This window comes from Dasypus novemcinctus, chromosome 8 (genome assembly GCF_030445035.2).
Source record: "Dasypus novemcinctus isolate mDasNov1 chromosome 8, mDasNov1.1.hap2, whole genome shotgun sequence".
NCBI lineage: Eukaryota > Metazoa > Chordata > Mammalia > Cingulata > Dasypodidae > Dasypus > Dasypus novemcinctus.
This window is the reverse complement of record NC_080680.1, coordinates 113,554,405-113,574,141: the sequence shown is the minus strand read 5'-3', so window position 1 is coordinate 113,574,141 and position 19,737 is coordinate 113,554,405. Positions and strand designations below refer to the sequence as shown.

The following is a 19,737-nucleotide window of genomic DNA, read 5'->3' as shown; positions in this document are numbered from 1 at the left end:
CTGGCCTGTGGTATGTTCATACTAGAAAACAAAGCTATTAAAGTGTGACAGCCAGTAAAGCAGCTTCAGCAGCATTCAAGAATTTATTTGAAATGAATTCTTAGGCCCCAGCCTAACATTCTAAATTAGAATTGTCTGGAGGTGGATCCTAGGATTTGTTTTTATAACAAACTTTCCTGGTGAATTCTTAGGCTTGCTAAAGTGTGAGAAATCCTGACATTTAATACTATGGTGCCGTTAAAATATGTGGGGGGCGGGGGTGTGTGTATATGTACACACAATGAATGTGGTTTTGGGGCTTTTGAGTGCAAAGAGCAGGATGCAAAAAAAAATGTAGGTAATAACTATAAACCAAATCAAACCAAATAAAAAATGAGAAAAGAACATTTTCATGGGCATGCATGGAACAGCGTAGTGAAAGGTAACCTGTTAACTGGTAACAGTGGTTTCCTCTGTAGGTAAGGGAGGGGAAAGTGGTAAGGCATAATCACGATTGAATCTTGGATCTATAATGTTTTTTAAAAAATTTAAGCAATGTGTGAAAATAGTACAAATTATTATGTAAAAAAAAAGTAATGAGGGAGACTAGTCTATATATTGTAATGATTAAAACAGTTTGGAATGGCTTATATTAGAAAGATTGCTCAGTAAAGTAGACCCAAATAGATACAGGGCCTTAATATAAAATAAAGATGTAATCTCAGACCACAGGGTGGAAGATGCTGTTAGGATAAATGCTTAACCATCTGGAGGGGAAAATGATGTATGCCCTCATACCTTATATTCGTAGAAAGAAATTTTAGATGGATAAAGATTTAATGTTAAAATTAAACCATTAATTAGAGAACATGGAAAAAATAAAATAATCTTAGTTTAGAGAAGTCCTTCATAAGCAATATAATAAAAAAGTCATAAAGGAAAGGCTGATACATTTAACTACAGAAAAAATTTCAAAGTTGGTAACCATACTAAAGTTTCCTTAATAAGACAGCTTGATTTGGTTCACTAACTGGCATACTTTGGAGCCTTTGGGAAAAAATGAGTTGAAGCTTATTGTGCTGACATGGAATAATTAAGTTTAAAAAAATGGCATAAAAGCAAGACACAAGCTGTTATTCCTTAAATAGAAACTGTTAGTAGTAGTTTTCTTTGGGTAGGGAGTCTTAATTTTCCTAGTATTGTTGTTCTTCCTGACATTTTACCTCCTCTGCATGTTATTTACTATCTATAGTTTAATGGGAAAAAAAACTTGAAAATAATACCAAGGGATTATATTCATGGTAAAAGTCAATACTGGGTTTTTATAATTTTAAGCATGTTGCAAAGCAGTTTACATGCAGTAACCCTGTCCTAAACATTTGGAATATATAGATAACCATTTTGTATTGATGAAGAAACTGAGGCTCAAGAAGTTTAAGTGATTTATGAATTTAAACTTCAGTCTCCTTGCTCTTGCTATCCACAGTGCTTTCTTAGTACTGAAGTCCATTGTGTTTTTGTTTTTAAAATTGGGATAGTGGTATGAGTACATGTGTGTGTGTATGTATGTGTGTGTGTTTTAATTTAAGCTGCTACTTCTTTACCACTTTTGTAAACTTATTTTTCTTTGGCCTGCTCTTTGTGATTTTCTGTGATCTTGTCTTCATCTACTTTTTCCCAGCTTCATCTGCAGTTCCTCAGCAAAAATTTAATCCTCTAAAATTGGTTTACTTTAGCTTAGAACTTGGATTTATCCCACTTCTGTGTTTTGCCTATGCTGTATTTTCCTGGACTTGAATGCCTTCCTTCTTCAATTTCCTTGTTCAAAATATGTCCATAAGACTTAACTGAAACTTTTTGTAAAGACTCCTAGTCTCTTCCAGCCTAATATCATTTCTACATGTATTATTTTTTCATTTAGTTTACTTGTCATATAAATTCTTTAAAGGGAAATAGCGGTGTATTATCTTTTTCATATTCCTTAACTAGGTTGTAAGAGATCTGCAAGGATTTTTTTTTTTTTTTTTTTTGGTCTTGGCCCTTTAAAGTGATGGAATCTCAAAATAGAATGAGTATTAAGATTGAAAATTCTTCCCAAGTCATAAATGGTATGGATAAAGCATTTGATTTTACTCTAGACAGAGACTGTTTAAACACTGTAGCCAGAATTGTACATTTACTTAAAATCTGAGAATCTCTTTACAAATGGACAGTTACTAAACTTTAATGTGTATTATATAAACTTCTTGAAACTGATTTTCTAAAACCCTTTTACAGCACATCAGGAGATTCTTCTCGGTCAAATCTTTTTGAAGATGCAACAAGTGCACTTGGTAAGTATCTACTTTACTTTGTAAATAACTTTGTAAGAACTAGGGAAGATACAGAAATTTCTTTTCTGTAAAAAATGAAAATGTGTTTATTTTCATAGTTGCTTATAATGGAGCTGCAAAATGATAATTTTAAAAATATTAAAAAATTTTTGGAATTTAGGTAATACTCAGTTACTGAATGAGTGTGTTACTACAGCTTTGAAAATGAGTATTTTATAAGTGGAATCCTTTTATAACTTGCTCAGTAATTTTTCATTTTCCAAATTTTAAGTGAGGTTGAATAACAAAATTTGATGCATGTACAGGTTTACTACAAGTTGTTTTTGAGATGGGAATAAAATTTTACTCAATTCTCAATCTGCCTTATACTTCATCTTTATTTGCCTCTGGCCTTCACTTCCAACTTGTGGCCCTATAGCTTTCCTTCTCCATCTTGTTCCTTATATTGTACTTGCAGTGAAAATACCCTTTGTCTTGACTGTGATTTTTATCATGGAATAATGCTTTTATTTTCCCTTCACCCCTGATCTGTCAAATCAGTTTTTTTTTTTGTTTTTGTTTTTTTTTAATTTTTTCTGATAGGGTTCCTACTGTGCCTGCCGGTTGTTGCTCTATTGGTTGACAACGCCATTCCTGCAGTTTACTATTTTTTTTTTTTTTAAAGATTTATTTTTATTTATTTAATCCCCCCCCCCTCCCCCGGTTGTCTGTTTTCTGTGTCTTTTTGCTGCGTCTTGTTTCTTTTTCCGCTTCTGTTGTCGTCAGCGGCACGGGAAGTGTGGGCGGCACCATTCCTCGGCAGGCTGCTCCCTCCTTCGCGCTGGGCGGCTCTCCTTATGGGTGCACTCCTTGCGCGTGGGGCTCCCCTACGCGGGGGACACCCCTGTGTAGCACGGCACTCCTTGCGCGCATCAGCACTGCGCATGGGCCAGCTCCACACGGGTCAAGGAGGCCGGGGCTTGAACCGTGGACCTCCCATGTGGTAGACGGACGCCCTAACCACTGGGCCAAAGTCCATTTCCCCATGCAGTTTACTATTTTATATTACTGGAATTGGGATTAGGAGCAATAAGGAGATAGGAGCCTGGAACACTGGGAACAGGTGGTAAGAGCAACTTCAGTGGAGTTTGGGCTTCTGGATTCCTACTTAGTTGCAACAGCAGGGTTCCAGCAGCAGAAGCACCTGATAAGAGCTGGGCTTCCTCCTCTGACCTAATTGGGCTGAACCCCATCATGCCTTCATTGTCTTGGAAAAGGACATACTGATTGCCCATAGTGTATAGTAGCAAAATAGTTAATTTAAGTAATCATATGTGCCAAACCCAGCTTCCCATCTTTGAAGGGACTGTTCACTGGGACCAAGTAACAAGTGAGTTAGTGTTGTCTAGTCAGGAAGAGAGAAATCACTAGCTGTTTCGAACAAGGTTGAAGAAAGGGTTTACCCAGAAATAGTCAATTCCTCTGTAGCCTCAGAGCTGGAGCCAGCTGGCAATTGCCCCTGATGCTGCTGCACTCAAATCAAATAAGGTTATTATTACTTCCAAACTTTTGATTATTCCTCTCGATTTGGAAGATTAGTCTTGAACTCATTCACCGACATGCCTATTTATTTGTCACCCTGATCACATTAGGCCCATTAGCTCTATCTCTTGTCCATTTTTCCTGCTTTTTCTGTCATATTTTTAAGCTCTAAAAGTATCAAGCTGCTTATGAACATTTTTGGGTTTTATTTATTTTTTAACCAATTTTATCGATACAAATTAATAAAGCATACAGTTAATCCAAAGTGTACAATCAGTGGTTTTTGGTTTAATCACATAGTTGTGCATTCATCCCTTCAATCGTTACTAAAGCTTTTTCATTATTTCAATAACAGTAATAATAAAAAGCAAACAAATAAAATTCCTCATCTCTCAATTTTTCTGTTTCTACTGCTGTGCATAACTGCTATTCCTGGCTATTCTTGCACAGTTGTTTATTCATTTATTAAGTAGTTTTATTGCGCTATATTCACATACATTATGATCTATCCAAAGTGTATAATCAATGGCTTTTAGTTGTTAAAAAGTCCCTTATTGTAAAATTGTAAAATAAATAGAAAAATAGATTGAAAAAAATTATAATTTTAAAAGAGAATTCAAGGCCAGGTTCGCTTTAATATAGTCAGTTATGAAAAATAGCAACAAACATTTATAAATGTAAATAATTCAAATGTAACAAATTAATTATAACAATTCTAATTTTTATATTACAGCTCTTACCTGTTGGACATAATAATCTCTAAGAATGAAATAAATTTGCTGGTTTAGTATTTAATTTCCATTTAGGCCATAATTCTTTCTAGATAAGCAAAATCCTATTTGGAAATTCTTCACATCTTATTGGAATGAATTACGGCATATACCAGTTTGCCAGCTCACAATTTTATGAGGCAAAAAAACTCAAAATCTTGTTTGAGTAGTCATGCTAAATCATCATTGATCCTGATAGATTATTTTAATTGAAGAGTGTGAATAAGAAAAGGTTAAAGAAAAATGAAGTATCCAAAAATATGTCTCTTCTCTAGCCATCCTCAATTAAAAGCCGGTTTTATTTTGTATGAAAAAAAAATTACCGAATACTGATCACAGGAACAATTTGCCAGTTGCACTGAGTATTTATGTTCGTATACTATAATATTGTTAATTTTGCATTTATCTGATCTACTTGAGCTCTTTTTTGGTTACTCTTTGCATGCAGTACCTTTTTCCAACCTTTCACTTTTAACCTGGCTGTGTCCTTATATCTGAGATTGGGTTTCTTATAGACAACATATAGACAGATCATATATTTTTCATCAATTCTGTCAGTCTGTGTCTTTTGATTGGGAAGTTCAATCTATTAACATTCACTGTTACTACTGTAAAGGCATTCACTAATTTTGCTCTTCATCTCTCTGTTATCATTCTATTGTCTGTCTTCTAATCCTTTAATTTACCTTTCCTAATAATCTTCATTTCTAAACTCTTCTCTAAATCTTTCACCCTTGTATTTTCATTTCAGGCTTTAGCACCCCTTTTAATATCTCTTGTAAATCTGGTCTTGTGGTAACATACTCTTTTTTTTTTTTGTCTGAAGACTTTGAACTACCCTCATTTTTGAAGGACACCTTTGCTTGATACAGAATTCTTGGCTTGCATTTTTTCTGTTTCCCTCCCTTAAATACATCATACCACTTTTTTCTCTCCTCCATGGTTTCTGATCGGAGGTCAGCATTTAATCTTACCAAGTTTCCCTTGTATGTGATGATTTACTTTTCTCATGCTGTTTTCAGAATCCTGTCTTTATCCTCTGTGATAGTTGATATTCTGAATAGTATCTTGGGGTAGGTCTGTTCGAATTTATTCTGTTTGGGGTGTTTTGTCCTTAGATATTGATATTTATGTCCTCCTTGTAAGGGTTGGGAAGTTTTCAGTCATTATTTCCTTAAATATTCTTTCTGCCCCTTTTCTATTCTATTCTCCCTCTGGGATACCAGTAATGCGAATGTTTGTGCATTTCGCATTGTCATTTAATTCCCTGAGTCTCTTCCATTTTTTCCATTTTCTTTTCTCTCTGTTCTCCTTTCTTTTCTAGTTTAGATGTTCTGCCTTTGAAATCACTAATTCTGTCTTTAAGCAATTCAAATCTGCCCTTAGGTGCCTCCTTAATGTATTTTTAATCTCATCGGTTGTGTCTTTCAATCCCATTGGGTTTGTTACTTTTCTTTGCAGGCTTTCAGATTGTTCTTTATGCTGTCCCAGTGTCTTCTTAATATCTTTTATTTCTTTAGGCATAATTTCTCTAAATTCTTTGAAGTGATTTAGGAGAGTTAAGTGATTGTCACTAATTGCATTAAGTCTTGTATCTCTTCAGGATATTTGGTTTGTTTTTTTGACTGGGCCATCTTTTCCTTGTTTCCTGGTATGGCTTGTAATTTTTTGCTGATGTCAAGGCATCTGAATGTGTTGGTGAATTTACTCTGGCTAATTTCTCTCTCTTGCCTTTTTTTTTCCCCCAGAGCTCTTGTTTGATGTTTGGTTCAACTTATTCTCCATCTCTAAAATTGCCCAGCTTAAGTTTTCAAAATTGGGCCAGGGACTCACTAGTGGGGCGTAGATTTTTTCGCATGGGTTGGATAGAGAGTGCGTAGTTTTTGTCTGTGCAATTTCCACACTGTATGGCAGATGGCGCTAGTCAGTGCACCTTTCCACAGAGGTATTTCAGTCTTGGCTTTCCTGTGTCCCTATGTTGTATCTCTAGATCAGAGATTCAAAGCAGTCTCTGCTGGCCGAATTCATTGAAGAAAAGTACCCAGGCCTCCCCTCCCTTTTCCTTTGAAACAGCTGACAGGGAGGAAGATATCTGTTCCCCTGTCAGTTAGCTACAGTGATCCAGGGGTTTTACCCCAGCTTAATATCTTTGAGGTTGGGGAGGGGAGCCCTTCCTGCCCACCATGGGGGCCTGGTAACTCATGTTTGTCATTTGAGCTTCTTTTGTCTTTCTGTCCCTCATCCTCCTGAGAGTTGTATAGCATTGTCATGGTTTGCTGACCCCCAGAGCAGATCCTTCGGACAGCTTTTGGCTCTCTCTTTGTTGTTTTTGTGAAAGCATTCAATGCTGCCTGTTAGTACATTGCCATCTTCCCACAATCCTTCTTCTTTGGTTTTTATAACTTGAAACATTAGGATCCATAGCATATAGTGATTTAAGAATGCGGCTGTAGAATATGACAGCTTGTTTGTTATCTCTACAACAACTTAACAGCCATTGAGACCCTGAGCATGTTATTAATCTTTTCATGCCTCAGCCTCATCATCTTTAAAAGGAGAAGAAAATAAACCCAATTCATAGGATTATTGTGAGAAATAAATGAGAAATAGCATATTAAGGTCATATAGTTCTGGTCCTCTACAGCTATTTTGTAATTCCCTGTTCCTGGGTAGTGGAGTTCTGAAAGTATGTTAACATTTGAGCGACTCTGTGCTAGAATTAGGATGTCAGTGGGTAATTTATAAAATAAAAATATATTAAAAAGCTCTTTAGGGGATAGGAAAAGACCATTTTTACCCTTGAACGAGATATCAAATGCTAAATTTGCTTAGTGGTATTTAGGTTTTACAGCTATATTTTCATAGCTTTTAAATACCTTTATTGAAAATTCTACAGGAAAAAATGTATTCAACAGATATTGAATGTCAACTGTGTGTCAGGAAACAGTGACACAGGCTGACATGGTTCCATGTACAGTCAAGCCTGCGTTTAGGTGGGGGAAAGAAAGAGAATGAAATATAAAATGAATTACTCATCGTAAATGATACTAAGAAAACAAATCTAGGGTTTTTATAAAGAAGAACGGAGATGGGAAGCCTGCTCAGAGTGGTTAGGCAGATATCTCTCTGAGACTAGTAACTTTTACATTGACAACTGGAGCATGTGAAGGAGCTGGCTATCCAGAGAAGATTGGTGTAAGTAAAGGCTCCAGAGCTGGAAGAGTCTGACTTGTCAAAGCAACCTGAGGAAAAACAGTGTGGTCAGAGTGGTTAGAAGATTGTTGAGGGCTGGAAACATAAAATGAGGTTTTCTTTTATACAAGCTTGCTTTTGCTACTGGCTAAAGAATGGATTGTAGGCTTGGGGGTAAGAGTTGGAAGCAGGGTGTGATCCAGACCAGAGATTGTTGTGGGCTATTCTTGAGTGATGTCAACAGAGATGGAGCCTTCCATCTCTGGCGGGCTTGAGAGATAAATATAGAAAAGGAACCTACCAGAAGTGCTGATTGATGAGACATTGAAACAGAGGAAAAGGAGGAATGGGAATCAAGTAGGTTTCTGGCTTGAGCACATGGGCAGATGGAGCTCCCATTTATTGAAATGGAAAAGGCAAATAATAATGGGTTGCACTTGAAGGGGGATTGTTGAGAAATGAGTGGAATGTGAGGAAGTAGACACAGCATATATGGACAGCTATGACTGTGAAGGAGAGCTGAAAAAAGGACTCATTCCTGAAAGAGGAATTGGGATGGGTCAAGGGAGGGAGGTGAATTCTGGTTTTAGGTTGCCATACTAGGACATAGTTAACTGCTGATAAGGTTAAATAAGTGAGGGGGGGGGGGGGCGGGTAACTAAAAGTCCAGGAGTTTGAGGAGTGAGAGAGGGAATGGTACCCAGAACACAAGTTAACGAAAAGATGGTTTTAAATGAGGGAATTTTAGTAGTGGGAAACTTGAGTTTCTGCTTTAGTCAGATCACAGTGTCTTCTGTTGTATGACATTTTTACAAGGAGTGAGTTAGGTCTTCAGCTGAAGGAAGGGTAGGAGGAAAAGCCTACAAGAAGTGACTTGTTGGTATGATAGTGCTTGAGACATCTGGTTTATGTGGTATGTGAGTTTAACTTACCTAGTAACCTAACCCCTTTTTCTCCACTGTTTTCATATCATGAGGTACAAAGGAAAATTGCTTTATTACAGAGTTGATTGAAATGCTCCTCCTACTTGTTTTTCAAAATTGAGTTTATCTGTCTCTTCTTCCAGATGTCTTCCCTGACCTGATGCTGCTTTACTTGGTGCTACATTTGTACCTAATATTTCAATTGTGCTTACTTAACCAGTGTTTCTGTAACAAGTTACCACCAACTTAGTGCCATAAAACAACATAAATTTATTATTTTAGAGATATTATAGGTTAGAAGTCTGACATGTCTCACTGGACTAACATCAAGGTGTGAGCAGGGCTTTAATCCTTTCTGGAAACTCTAAGGGAGAATCCATTTGCTTACCCTTTCTGTCTTCTGAGTATGGCTACTTTCCTTGGCTGGCAGTGGCTGCTTCCTCCGTCTTCACACGCAGCTTCTGTCCTCATATCTGTTTATCTGACCCTTCTGCCCATTCTGCTACTTTTAAAAGGCCCTTTTGATTGTATCGGGCCGCATCCACTTAACCCAGGATAATTTCCCTAATTTAAGGTCAGTTCATTGGCAACCTTAATTTCAGCTGCAATCTTAATTCCCCTTTGCCATGTAACCCAACATACTTATAGATTCTGGGAATGGGGTGTGGTGTCATTATTCTTTTTAATACAGGTATGTTGCAATGTTTACTGCTGTTCATCTTTGTGTTCCTAACACTATAGTGACTGCAGTATTGTGTACATATGCACTCAAGAAATATGTGGAGAATGCTTATTAAATATATCCCCCCCAACCCCCCCCACACACCCTTTTTTTTAGTGACTGGTCAGTCTTACGAGAATATGGTGACTGAGATCATGTCTATGGGCTACGAACGAGAGCAAGTAATTGCAGCCCTGAGAGCCAGTTTCAACAACCCTGACAGAGCAGTGGAGTACCTTTTGATGGTGAGAAACGTTTTACTTTTCTTCATTCTACTTCTAAAAGTTCAGTATCTCAGAAAGATTTTAAGAAATAACAATTCACTGCAGAAGAATGTTGGGTATGCTAGGTATTTATATAATGTTTTTATTTTTCCTAGTATGTTAACATTTTGTGATGATACAGTATAACCTTTTCTAAAAGATTTTGATATGGTTTTAGAGAACAACATGGTTAAATGAGTTATAAAATTGGCTATTTGGTTGGAATATAGTATCTTCTACCCCAATTGTCATACTCAGAAAATGACAGTTTGTGGGAGAGTGTGTTTAATGGTCCCAACATTTTTGTAGTTTTTTCACTGCTAATATGATCCTAGATGTACTGTTTAGAGTGAAAGTTTCAAGCTGAAAGCCCAGGCCAAATTTTACTTGGCTTATACTGTGCGTGTAAAAATGATAGATCATAGCCTCTTTAATTTGTTATCCTCCCATCCATTCCCTGTAATCTCTCATAGCATTGTGCATTTACTTAATGTATGATGTTACTTGCCTGGTTCCTGCTGACATGAAATTACCTGGTAAGGCTTAATATTTTATTCTGTAGTTGTCTTTGGTGTTTTGGAGTATTATTAAAGTCCAAATTGCCCAAAATATTGTCTTAGAAATTTACTATCCTAACTCTTTGGAAAATACAGTAAACAGTTTATTTAACCCATTCCTTTGTTTCTGGGTTGTTGTACTTCTGTTAGAAGTTCCTTTTCAAGTAGCTAGCTAGCTTCAGGCAGGTCACGGCTGCATTCTGCCTTTACCCAGTTATTTGCCTATCCGTTTGTTTATGAGATTCACAAAGCATGTCATTTTATCTTTTTCAATTCTCTTTTCTTCTTGGGTAGAATCTTTAAATGCTGGCAGTTTATCCATTTGTTCAAAATTGGAGAATCATGTTGGATTGGTATTTGTTTTGGATCTGTTGGAGCTTTACCCCGAAAATAGATCCTATGAAGTATTACTTTTCTTTATATGGAATGGCTTTCTATTGAATGGTTTAGAATTCTGCAGAAGTTTAATAGTATCATATTTTGAGTTAATGGATTTGAAATTTTGAGGTATAAAACCTTGAGTCAATTTTTGAAGTCTCTGAGTTTTGAAACTACTATAGCATCAAATGCAAATAAATAGATTACACAGTTCACCTTAAGTAGTTTTGGTGTTTTTACTGTTTGTTTCATACATACACTTAAAAAAAGGGTGGGTATGGGGGATGACATTTAACTGTTACAAGTGGTTGAGAATTCCTCGTAAGAGAGGGTGACTAGATGGAAAGAAGTCATGCTACACCTGCTCTGCTACCGATTGTTTTTTTAAAAGAAGTTTTAGATTACATAAATGTTACATCAGAAATATAGGAGATTCCCATACACCTCCCTTCTTCTCCCATAGTTTCCCACATTAATAGCATCTTTCATTAGTGTGGTACATTTGTTAGAGTTGATAAACACATATTGAAGCATTGGTACTGACCATGAACTATAGTTTAAATTTTAGCTTACATTCCCCACACACACACAACCCCCACCCCCCCATGGCTCCCTTGTCTGTGTGCCTGTTGATCTTGCTTGTGTTCTTGCTTGTTGTCTGTTTTCTCTTCAGAGGCACTGGAACCCAACCCGGGACCTCCCATGTGGGAGGTGGGTACTAAACTGCTTGAACCACATCTGTTCTCCCCATTGTTTTTTAATGTGTGTATGAGTACAGTGTCTGGTATATTTTAATAGTTGTAGATAGAAGTCTTATAAATCATGTCCATCAAAATAAGGTATACCAAATGTCTTAGTGCAGTTTTAAATTATAACTTGAGATAAATGCTGCAAACTTTTCAAAATTCTTTTATACTTACTTAGTGAAATAGCTGTGTGAGTTCTTCCACACTGTCTTTACTCCCCGGGCCATTCCCAATCTAATTTGAATACTTACAACGTTCAGATATTTTAGTAACCCTGTGCTTTTAATTGAAAGACATCTGTTTGCTTTTGGAAATTAGACAAGGTTATTAAGTGGACCGATTGATCTTTTACTCTGTGTAGTACTTAAAGAACTTTGAATAGTAGGATATTTTAAAGCTTGGAAATTGTGTTATAGGGAATCCCTGGAGATAGAGAAAGTCAGGCTGTGGTGGACCCCCCTCAAGCAGCTAGTACTGGGGCTCCTCAGTCTTCAGCAGTGGCTGCAGCTGCAGCAACTACAACCGCAACAACTACAACAGCAAGTTCTGGAGGTAAAGTGGAGTCTTTTGGGTGGGGAGGATATGGTCTTGAATTTTTTAGTGTAAAGTAATTTATTCTGAAGTGCTTTACTGGAGTGAGGTTCATTCCCAAAGCATTTTGATAATCTTCAAGTAAGTTCGCTATACATTGATGTTGGAGAGGAGCCCAAAAGAAATTCTGCGAAATGGATGTAAAAGATAGCCTTGCTTACATTAAACATCATGCTACCAATTCGGGCAAGGACAAATTTATGTTTAACTTATTCTGAGGAAGAGATTCTTCCCTGTTTGCATTTAGTGTTACATTCTGAAACTGTTCGAAATGGTTTGCTCAACTTGTCTCTTCATTCTCTTCCTGTAGATGTTACAAAGTAGGTATAATTTCAGAGCCAGAAGAATCTTAGTGGTTATTATACAGACAAGGAAATGAAGCCCTGAAAAGTTTAAAATCTTGTATCCAGAGGTGAAACCAAAGCTTGAATTCAGGTGTCCTTACAGGCTAGCATCCATGCTTCCATTTCTTACGGCCAGACTACATAGCAGAGCCTTGAGCCCACGGTAGGCCCAGGAATTACATAGGCCTCTCTTCTGTTCTGTCTTCTCTGTATTTTCGAAGAGGCCATTCTTTCATGCACTTCATAGTGCAAACTGTGGCAAGTCAGCTGATTGATAAAAATCCTTAATGATTCGGCATGGATAATACAAAGAGGAGGCAACAGTTTTGGCATCAGATTTGGAGCACTCAGCACCTCTTGGGTGACTTAATTCCCTGAGTGTCGATTTCTTTATGAAGTTGGCATTATACAAAGAATAAATATGCTTGTGCTGTGGTCGTTTTAATTTGAATGATTGTCTTCCTGAATAATTTAGGAAATGACTGCATACATGTAAACATTGTTGTTACTCATTTAGTAAACCTCATATACATAATCTTTTTTTTTTTTTTTTACAATTTTTGGTTTCCTATAGCATAACCAGACAAGCACCAGCACCCCACAGACAGAAGCTGTGTATCTTACGTCTTAATGGGTATTATTAATACTTATTATTGTAAAAGGATCAAGAATCTAAGACCAAAGAGCCCTAAGTGCATTAGTACTAAATTATCTTCCAGCCTATTTATCTCACGTTCATAGATAACAGATATTTGAAGTTAATGGTGATGATCAAGTGTTCTTCCTAGTTGTCACTCTGTTTGTATTAAAGAAAAACTTCTTGATGTGCTAACCAGAACTCTTATTTTTTTTTTCCTAAAACTGCTCTAAAAATAGTTTATTATGCAAAAAGGGGGGGGGATCTTTAAAAATGCAAAAAAAAAAAATTCATGATGAACAAAATGTCAACATTTTCAATAAAGATAGGATTAATATTACCTCCTTTTGACTCAGGCTCCAGTATGGCTCGGCACAGCACTGGTCCTGCCCCCCTCCCTGCTTTTTTTTATTTCAACTTCAAAAAATAAAATAACAGACAAAAGGCAGCAGCTTTAAAAAAATTATGGAAACATTACTTTTAAAATGTCATTTAACCAAGCTGTTCTCATTTATTCATCTTTTGGGAACACTGGAAGAACAAGGAGTTTGTTTTTAGGGTTAAATAAGATAAATGTGCCTGGACAGGATTTTTAAAAATAATGAACTCTTAACTTTTAAGTATTAAACTTCTTTAGCCCCTTTTTAGCTTAGCATTTCCTAGGAATTCAAGCTCATATTGTTTTCTTTGAGGGCTTTTGATTGTATTATAAAGTAAGTAGGTTTTGTGTATGTTTTGTTTTTGTTAGTCCTGGTATAAATTTTCCTTAGGAACTTTTGAGCAACAGGAACAACTTTCAATACTTTTTGTTTTGACAGAGTGCATGCAGGCACAAGCTCTCAGTATTATTTGATAATATTGGGCGTCTAAGGTAATCGAAAGTAAAATTGGTATTTCTAGTTTTCAGCATTGTCCACTTTGCTTATAAGAGTAATTTCTGTGGAGTATGCAAATTGGTACAGTTTGAAGATTTTATAGTTATTCATTTATAGACATCTGAGAGTTCATAATTTTTACTTGCCAGTGTTTGCTACCTAAATGTATGATTGAAACAGCTCTTTATATATGTAGTTTATTCCTTTTGCTTAAAAATATTTATGTGTATTTTAGGACATCCGCTTGAATTTTTACGAAATCAGCCTCAGTTCCAACAAATGAGACAAATCATTCAACAGAATCCTTCCCTGCTTCCAGCATTGCTACAACAGATAGGTCGAGAGAATCCTCAGTTACTGCAGGTGACTTTTTAAATCAGAGTTAATTTTGAAAGAAGGCTTAGGCTAACATATTTTGAAAGAGTTCATCAGTGTCCCTATTCGGACATCAGCTTTCTAGAAATCATTCTCCCAGATTGCATTAACTAGAATACTATGTTCTAGATATGTTAATAGGTTTACTGAAAAACTATGAGAGGGGTTGGAGGTCAGATTCATTTTAACTTGGTCAATTAATAAAATTAGGAAACAGTTTGTTTCCTTCTTGGACATTTTCAGTGCACATTAACACTGTAAGAATATGAGAAGCTCTGTAACAAAGAAACTCTAAACTTACCAATGGAACACTGCCTCTTAGAAAATATAGCTGTGGGTTTATTTAATGAAATATTTGAGTTTCACACAACATTGTTCTGCCTTCTAGTGTGAAAGCCTAGTGTGGGGCAGTTTATGAAAGAGAATTTGAGTTCTTCTCATTCTTTAAGAAATCACATCCTTCCAAAGATTGAATAATCCAGAATCACTCTAATGGATGGCATTTGCAAAGTTATAGTTTCCCTCTTATTTGTACTTAAAATTCTTATTTTCCTAATTATACTTTATTTCAGTGTATTATTTTTCTCTGTCCTTCAAATCACCACAGCAAATTAGCCAACACCAGGAGCATTTTATTCAAATGTTGAATGAACCAGTTCAAGAAGCTGGCAGTCAAGGAGGAGGGGGTGGAGGTGGCAGTGGAGGAATTGCAGAAGCTGGAAGTGGTCATATGAACTACATTCAAGTGACACCTCAGGAAAAAGAAGCAATAGAAAGGGTGAGTTTAAGTAAAATTAAAAGTTCAGTTCCTTAGTCACACTAGCCACATTTCAGGTCCTCAGTAGTCACATAAGACTGGTGGCTCCTTTATTGGACAGCAGGGATTTAAAATTATGTAAGAATTATATACCATAAACATCACAACAAAGTATTCTGATTGTCTTTCCCAGGTGGCACTGCTGTAACCTCATTTTTATGATATTGTGGCTAATTATTTTCTCTGGGCCCCATTGTAAACATTTGTAAACAGGAAATCATAGTACTTGCCCTGTCTTACCTTGCAAAGTGTCTTGAGATGGAGTCAGATAAAAGTGTATAAATATCATGCTAATGTTTTCTTCCTTAGTAACAAAAGAGTAAATGGTGTTACCTGAATTATTGTATAGCAAATATTTTTCTATTAAGGTTAGGATTATCATTTCTTGATTTCATGTTTTATAGTTTTAGCTCTTTCTTTTAGGTCTATGGTTTATTTATTTATTTTCTTGTATGTGACACGAGGTGTAGGGTTCCAGCATCATTCTTCTGCATGCGTACATCCACTTGTCCCAGATAGGCAGAATTATCTTGGCACCCCTGTTGAAAATCAGTTGACCGTAGATGTGAGGCCTTAATCCTGGGTTCTCAATTCTACTCCCTTGATTATTACATTTACCCTTATGCCTGTACTATACTGTATTAATTAACTGTGGTTTTGTAGTAAGTATTGAAATCAGGAAGTGTAAGTGTTCCAACTTTGTTTTTCTTTTTAAAAACTATTTTGGCTAATTCTGTGTCCCTTGCAATCCCATATGAATTTTAGGATCAGTTTGTTCAATTTCTGCAAAAAAAAATACAACTGTGATTTTGACAGTAATTTTGTTGATTCTGTAGATCAGTTTCATTTTCAGAGTGTTATTCCTACTATATGGAAATACAGTTTAATTTTGTATATTCAGCTCCTGTCTTGGCAACCTTTTCTCAACTTATTTATTAGTTCTTATTTATTAGAGAGTTTTAGGATATATATATATCTAAAGTTAGATCTGCAAATAGAGATAGTTTTACTTCCTCTCAAATGTGGATGCCTTTTCTTTTTCTTGTCTAATTGCCCTACCTAGAACCACCAGTAGTACATTTTTGAATAGAAGTGTCAAGAATATTGTCTTGTTCCTGCTTTTAGGGAGATGATGTTGTCTTTCCTCATTAAGTGTATGATGTTAGCTGTTGCAGAGGCCCTTTTTGAAGATGAGTAAATTCTTTTCTATTCCTTGTTTGTTGAGTGTTTTTCTTATGAAAAGGGGTTGGATTTTGTCAAGTGCTGTCTCTGTATTCATTGAGATGAGTGTGGATTTTGTCGTTTATTCTGTTAACATGCTGTATTACATTGATTGCTGATTGCTTTTTCTATGTTGAACCAGCCTTGCAATCCTGAGAGAATCCCATTTAGTTATGGTATGCATTCCTGTGTTGCTTGATTCGTTTGCTAGTATTTTGTTGAGGATTTTGTGTCTATATTCATAAGGGGTATTGATCTGTAGTTTTCTTGTGATGTCTTTGTTTTTGCTCCCTTGTTTTTTTGTTTTTTTTTGGGGGGAGGCGGGAAGAATTGGTATTAATTCTTTAAGCAGTTGGTAGAATTCATCAGTGAAGCTATCTGGGCCTGGGCTTTTCTTCATTGGAAGTCTTTGATTATTAGTTTAATCTCTCTGTTAGGTCTATTAAGATTTTCTATTTCTTCCTGAATCACTTTTGGTAATTTGTGTCTTTCTAGGAATTTGTGCATTTCATCTAGGTTATCTAAATTGTTGGCATACAGTTATAGTCTTTCCTTATTATATAGTTTTTTTTCCCCATTCATCTCAAAATACTTTCTAGTTAAGCAGGGATGTAGGTGTAGCTCAGTGCTTTAAGCACCTCCTTCCCACGTACAAGGTCCTGGGTTTCAATCCCTAGTACTTCCTATTTAAAAAACAAACAAACAAAAAAATAACACTATGTCTTGATAACAAAATATATATTACCAATAATTGAAATTGGTCATCCATTTTTCTGGTATGAAGTATTGTATAAGGCCAGGGAACTGAGTGATGTTTGATCCTGATGAAAAACATTTACTTGCTTTATAAATAATTAAGTGAAGTAGTTATGACTTCTCCAGTTGTTCAAATCCTAATCTTCACCCTTCAGTTTTTATCTTCATTTTTAGCTTGTATCCTAAAAGCCATTTGATTTGCAGGTTTCTACAGGTCATTTATTTTTTTAAATATATTTTTTATTTATTTTTAAAAGATATCTGGATCACACAGAGGGGTCATTTATTTTTAAACCACACTTGGCAACTGATTTTTGATGTTAACTCCAAAGGATATTAACATAGTCTTTTGGTATGATAGCTTTGGCTGGAAATAAACAGGGTTTTTTTTAGATAGTTTTTAAAGGGAAAGGGTTTAGGTCTCATCTAGGCCCCCTGTATTGGAAGGTGAATCCATATTCAGATTGGTTGAAGTCATGTAAAATTCTCAAGGGCTTTTTAGTGTCCTTTGTAGTATTTTTTCAAATGATAATCTGTCAGTGGTGCTGGGCTGGAATCCCTAATATTTTATGAAAATTAAGTGTATTATATATAATTGATGGGTTGAATTTATTTATATTTATTTATTTATTTTTCCTTCCAGTTAAAGGCATTAGGATTTCCTGAAGGACTTGTGATACAAGCATATTTTGCTTGTGAGAAGAATGAGAATTTGGCTGCCAATTTTCTTCTACAACAGAACTTTGATGAAGATTGAAAGGGACTTTTTTTTTTTTTTTTTTTTTTTAAATCTCACACTTCACACCAGTGCATTACACTAACTTTGTTCACTGGATTGTCTGGGATGATTTGGGCTCATATCCGCAATACTTGGTATAAGGTAGTAGATTGTTGGGGGTGGGGAGGGAGGGATCTAGGACATAGGGCAGGGATAAATGCGGTGCATGTCTGCTTATTAGCAGATGCTGCAGATCCACACAGTGTAAAATGTTATACAACCAAAAATCAGCTTTTGCAGGACTTTATTTCTTCTATAAAATAGTAGGTAACTTTTCCTAGGTTTCACTCTTTTTAGTCTACTAGATCCAGAAATTTAGTGTAATGCCCTGCTTTATATTTCTTTGACTTAACATTGGTTTCAGAAGGAATCTTTGCTACCTAGAGTCTACAGTCTCTGTTTCATGGCAACACTGGATAATGGCTTTGTGAAATTGGTACCATTTTTTGGAGCAACTGTAAACAAATACCAAATTATTGATGGTTGTTGCTGCTTCAAATAATAAGGAAGCCCATTCTTTCATGTTAAATACTTGGGGGATGAGGGTGGGGGAGAGAAGGGGTACCTTTTCTTAAAATGAAAATAATTACTGCTATTTTAAAATTCGTGATCATTGAATGTGATGAGACCCTTCTAACATGATTTGAGAAGCTGTACAAGTATAGGCAGAGTTATTTTCCTGTTTACATTTTTTTGTTTGTTTTCAGAAAAAAATTGGTAGGTGTCTAATTACTGTTTACTTCATTGTTATATTGCAGTAAAAATTTTAAAACAACCATTGCATGTTTGCTTTTGATATATATCCCTTTGTGAACTGAGCACTTTTGGGGTCAGTGGAGAAATGCAGCATTCATTCCCCTTTCTTTCCCTTCCTGGAGCAGAAATGTATTTCACATCAGCCAGTCATGAGTTCAAACTGCTGCCTTTTTTAAAACCCACAAAATGCTGATTCAGTTCAAAAGAAATACATATGTTTCAAAACTGGGTTTCTGGTATTTGTAAATGTTCTTTATTAGATAAGAATGTATAACCATTAAAGTCATTAATATTATATTGCTTTCAAAAATAGAAGGTGGACAGAACCATATCCAGCACCTTTTATTGCATTGGAAAAATCGGCAGAATCTTCTGGAGTGGTTGGGAGATGCAGCTGAAAATGTACTGTGGAAAATATACAATCAAGATATATCTTCATGTCATATTAAAAGAAAAATCTTAATAGCAGTTGGTTTTATTTGGACTTTTTCATCTCAGTTTTTTTTTCTCTTGAAACTCCTTCATCGGCATTGTTATTTGATTATAACGAAGGGGCAGATGTCTACCTGTTCAATTTTTCAAATGTATTTTGCCTGAATATAAACAAGACTATTTAAAGAAATAATATTGGGGTTTTTTCCCCCTACATCTGACACTGAGTAAGAAGATGAATTTGCACAGATTTCTCCCTGCATAATCTCTTGCAATATCCTTAGCACAATTTGGTGATGATTTTTAAGCTTTTATGTCATGCACTCATAACCTGTCTCTTATGAAAATAAATGAAACCATGATTTCTCCCCACAGTGTTATCATGTAGTTTACTTTTCATGTGTTTATTTCATAAACATGACATGACCAGCTTTTGGACTTTGTATTACCTGTATGTTTTATCATGGATCATGCAAAATGTCTCAGGAGAATAAAATGATGATGCATAAATACGTTCATCTTTCAAAGCAGAAATGAGTTGGGAAGAGGGGTGGTATTTCTGGTTGATACGGAGTACTATTTATTTTACGACATTCTCTGTGCTGCCTTATTGCTCAGAACGTTTCAGAAACCCTGGGGGTTAAAGCAGCCACCTCTTTGAAAAGGGGCAGCAGAAGATGGTGACATGGAACTTGTCTTTGAACAGTAAAACTACAAATAGTGGGATTGGTAGTTAACGGAAGACAACTCAGGCCAACTTTTGACCATTCTT

General features: G+C 35.8%; 1 protein-coding gene across 3 annotated transcripts in view; it reads left to right on the top strand.

The window, feature by feature from the left end:
• RAD23B (RAD23 homolog B, nucleotide excision repair protein) overlaps positions 1-19,475 on the top strand; it is a 43,586-nt gene extending 24,111 nt beyond the window's left edge. The window contains exons 5-10 of one of the 3 annotated variants that reach the window (XR_011649500.1): positions 2,257-2,312; positions 9,557-9,684; positions 11,800-11,935; positions 14,066-14,193; positions 14,778-14,983; positions 17,643-19,337. Coding sequence is in view for 2 of the 3 variants with exons in the window: in XM_004462365.5 (XP_004462422.1) it covers positions 2,257-2,312; positions 9,557-9,684; positions 11,800-11,935; positions 14,066-14,193; positions 14,813-14,983; positions 17,643-17,756 (733 nt within the window). In the remaining variant the exon portion in view is untranslated. Of the gene's footprint in view, positions 1-2,256; positions 2,313-9,556; positions 9,685-11,799; positions 11,936-14,065; positions 14,194-14,777; positions 14,984-17,642 lie in introns of all 3 variants that reach the window. The other 2 variants (XM_004462365.5, XM_071217079.1) reach the window with 2 other exon arrangements.
• Positions 19,476-19,737: the final 262 nt, after the last annotated feature.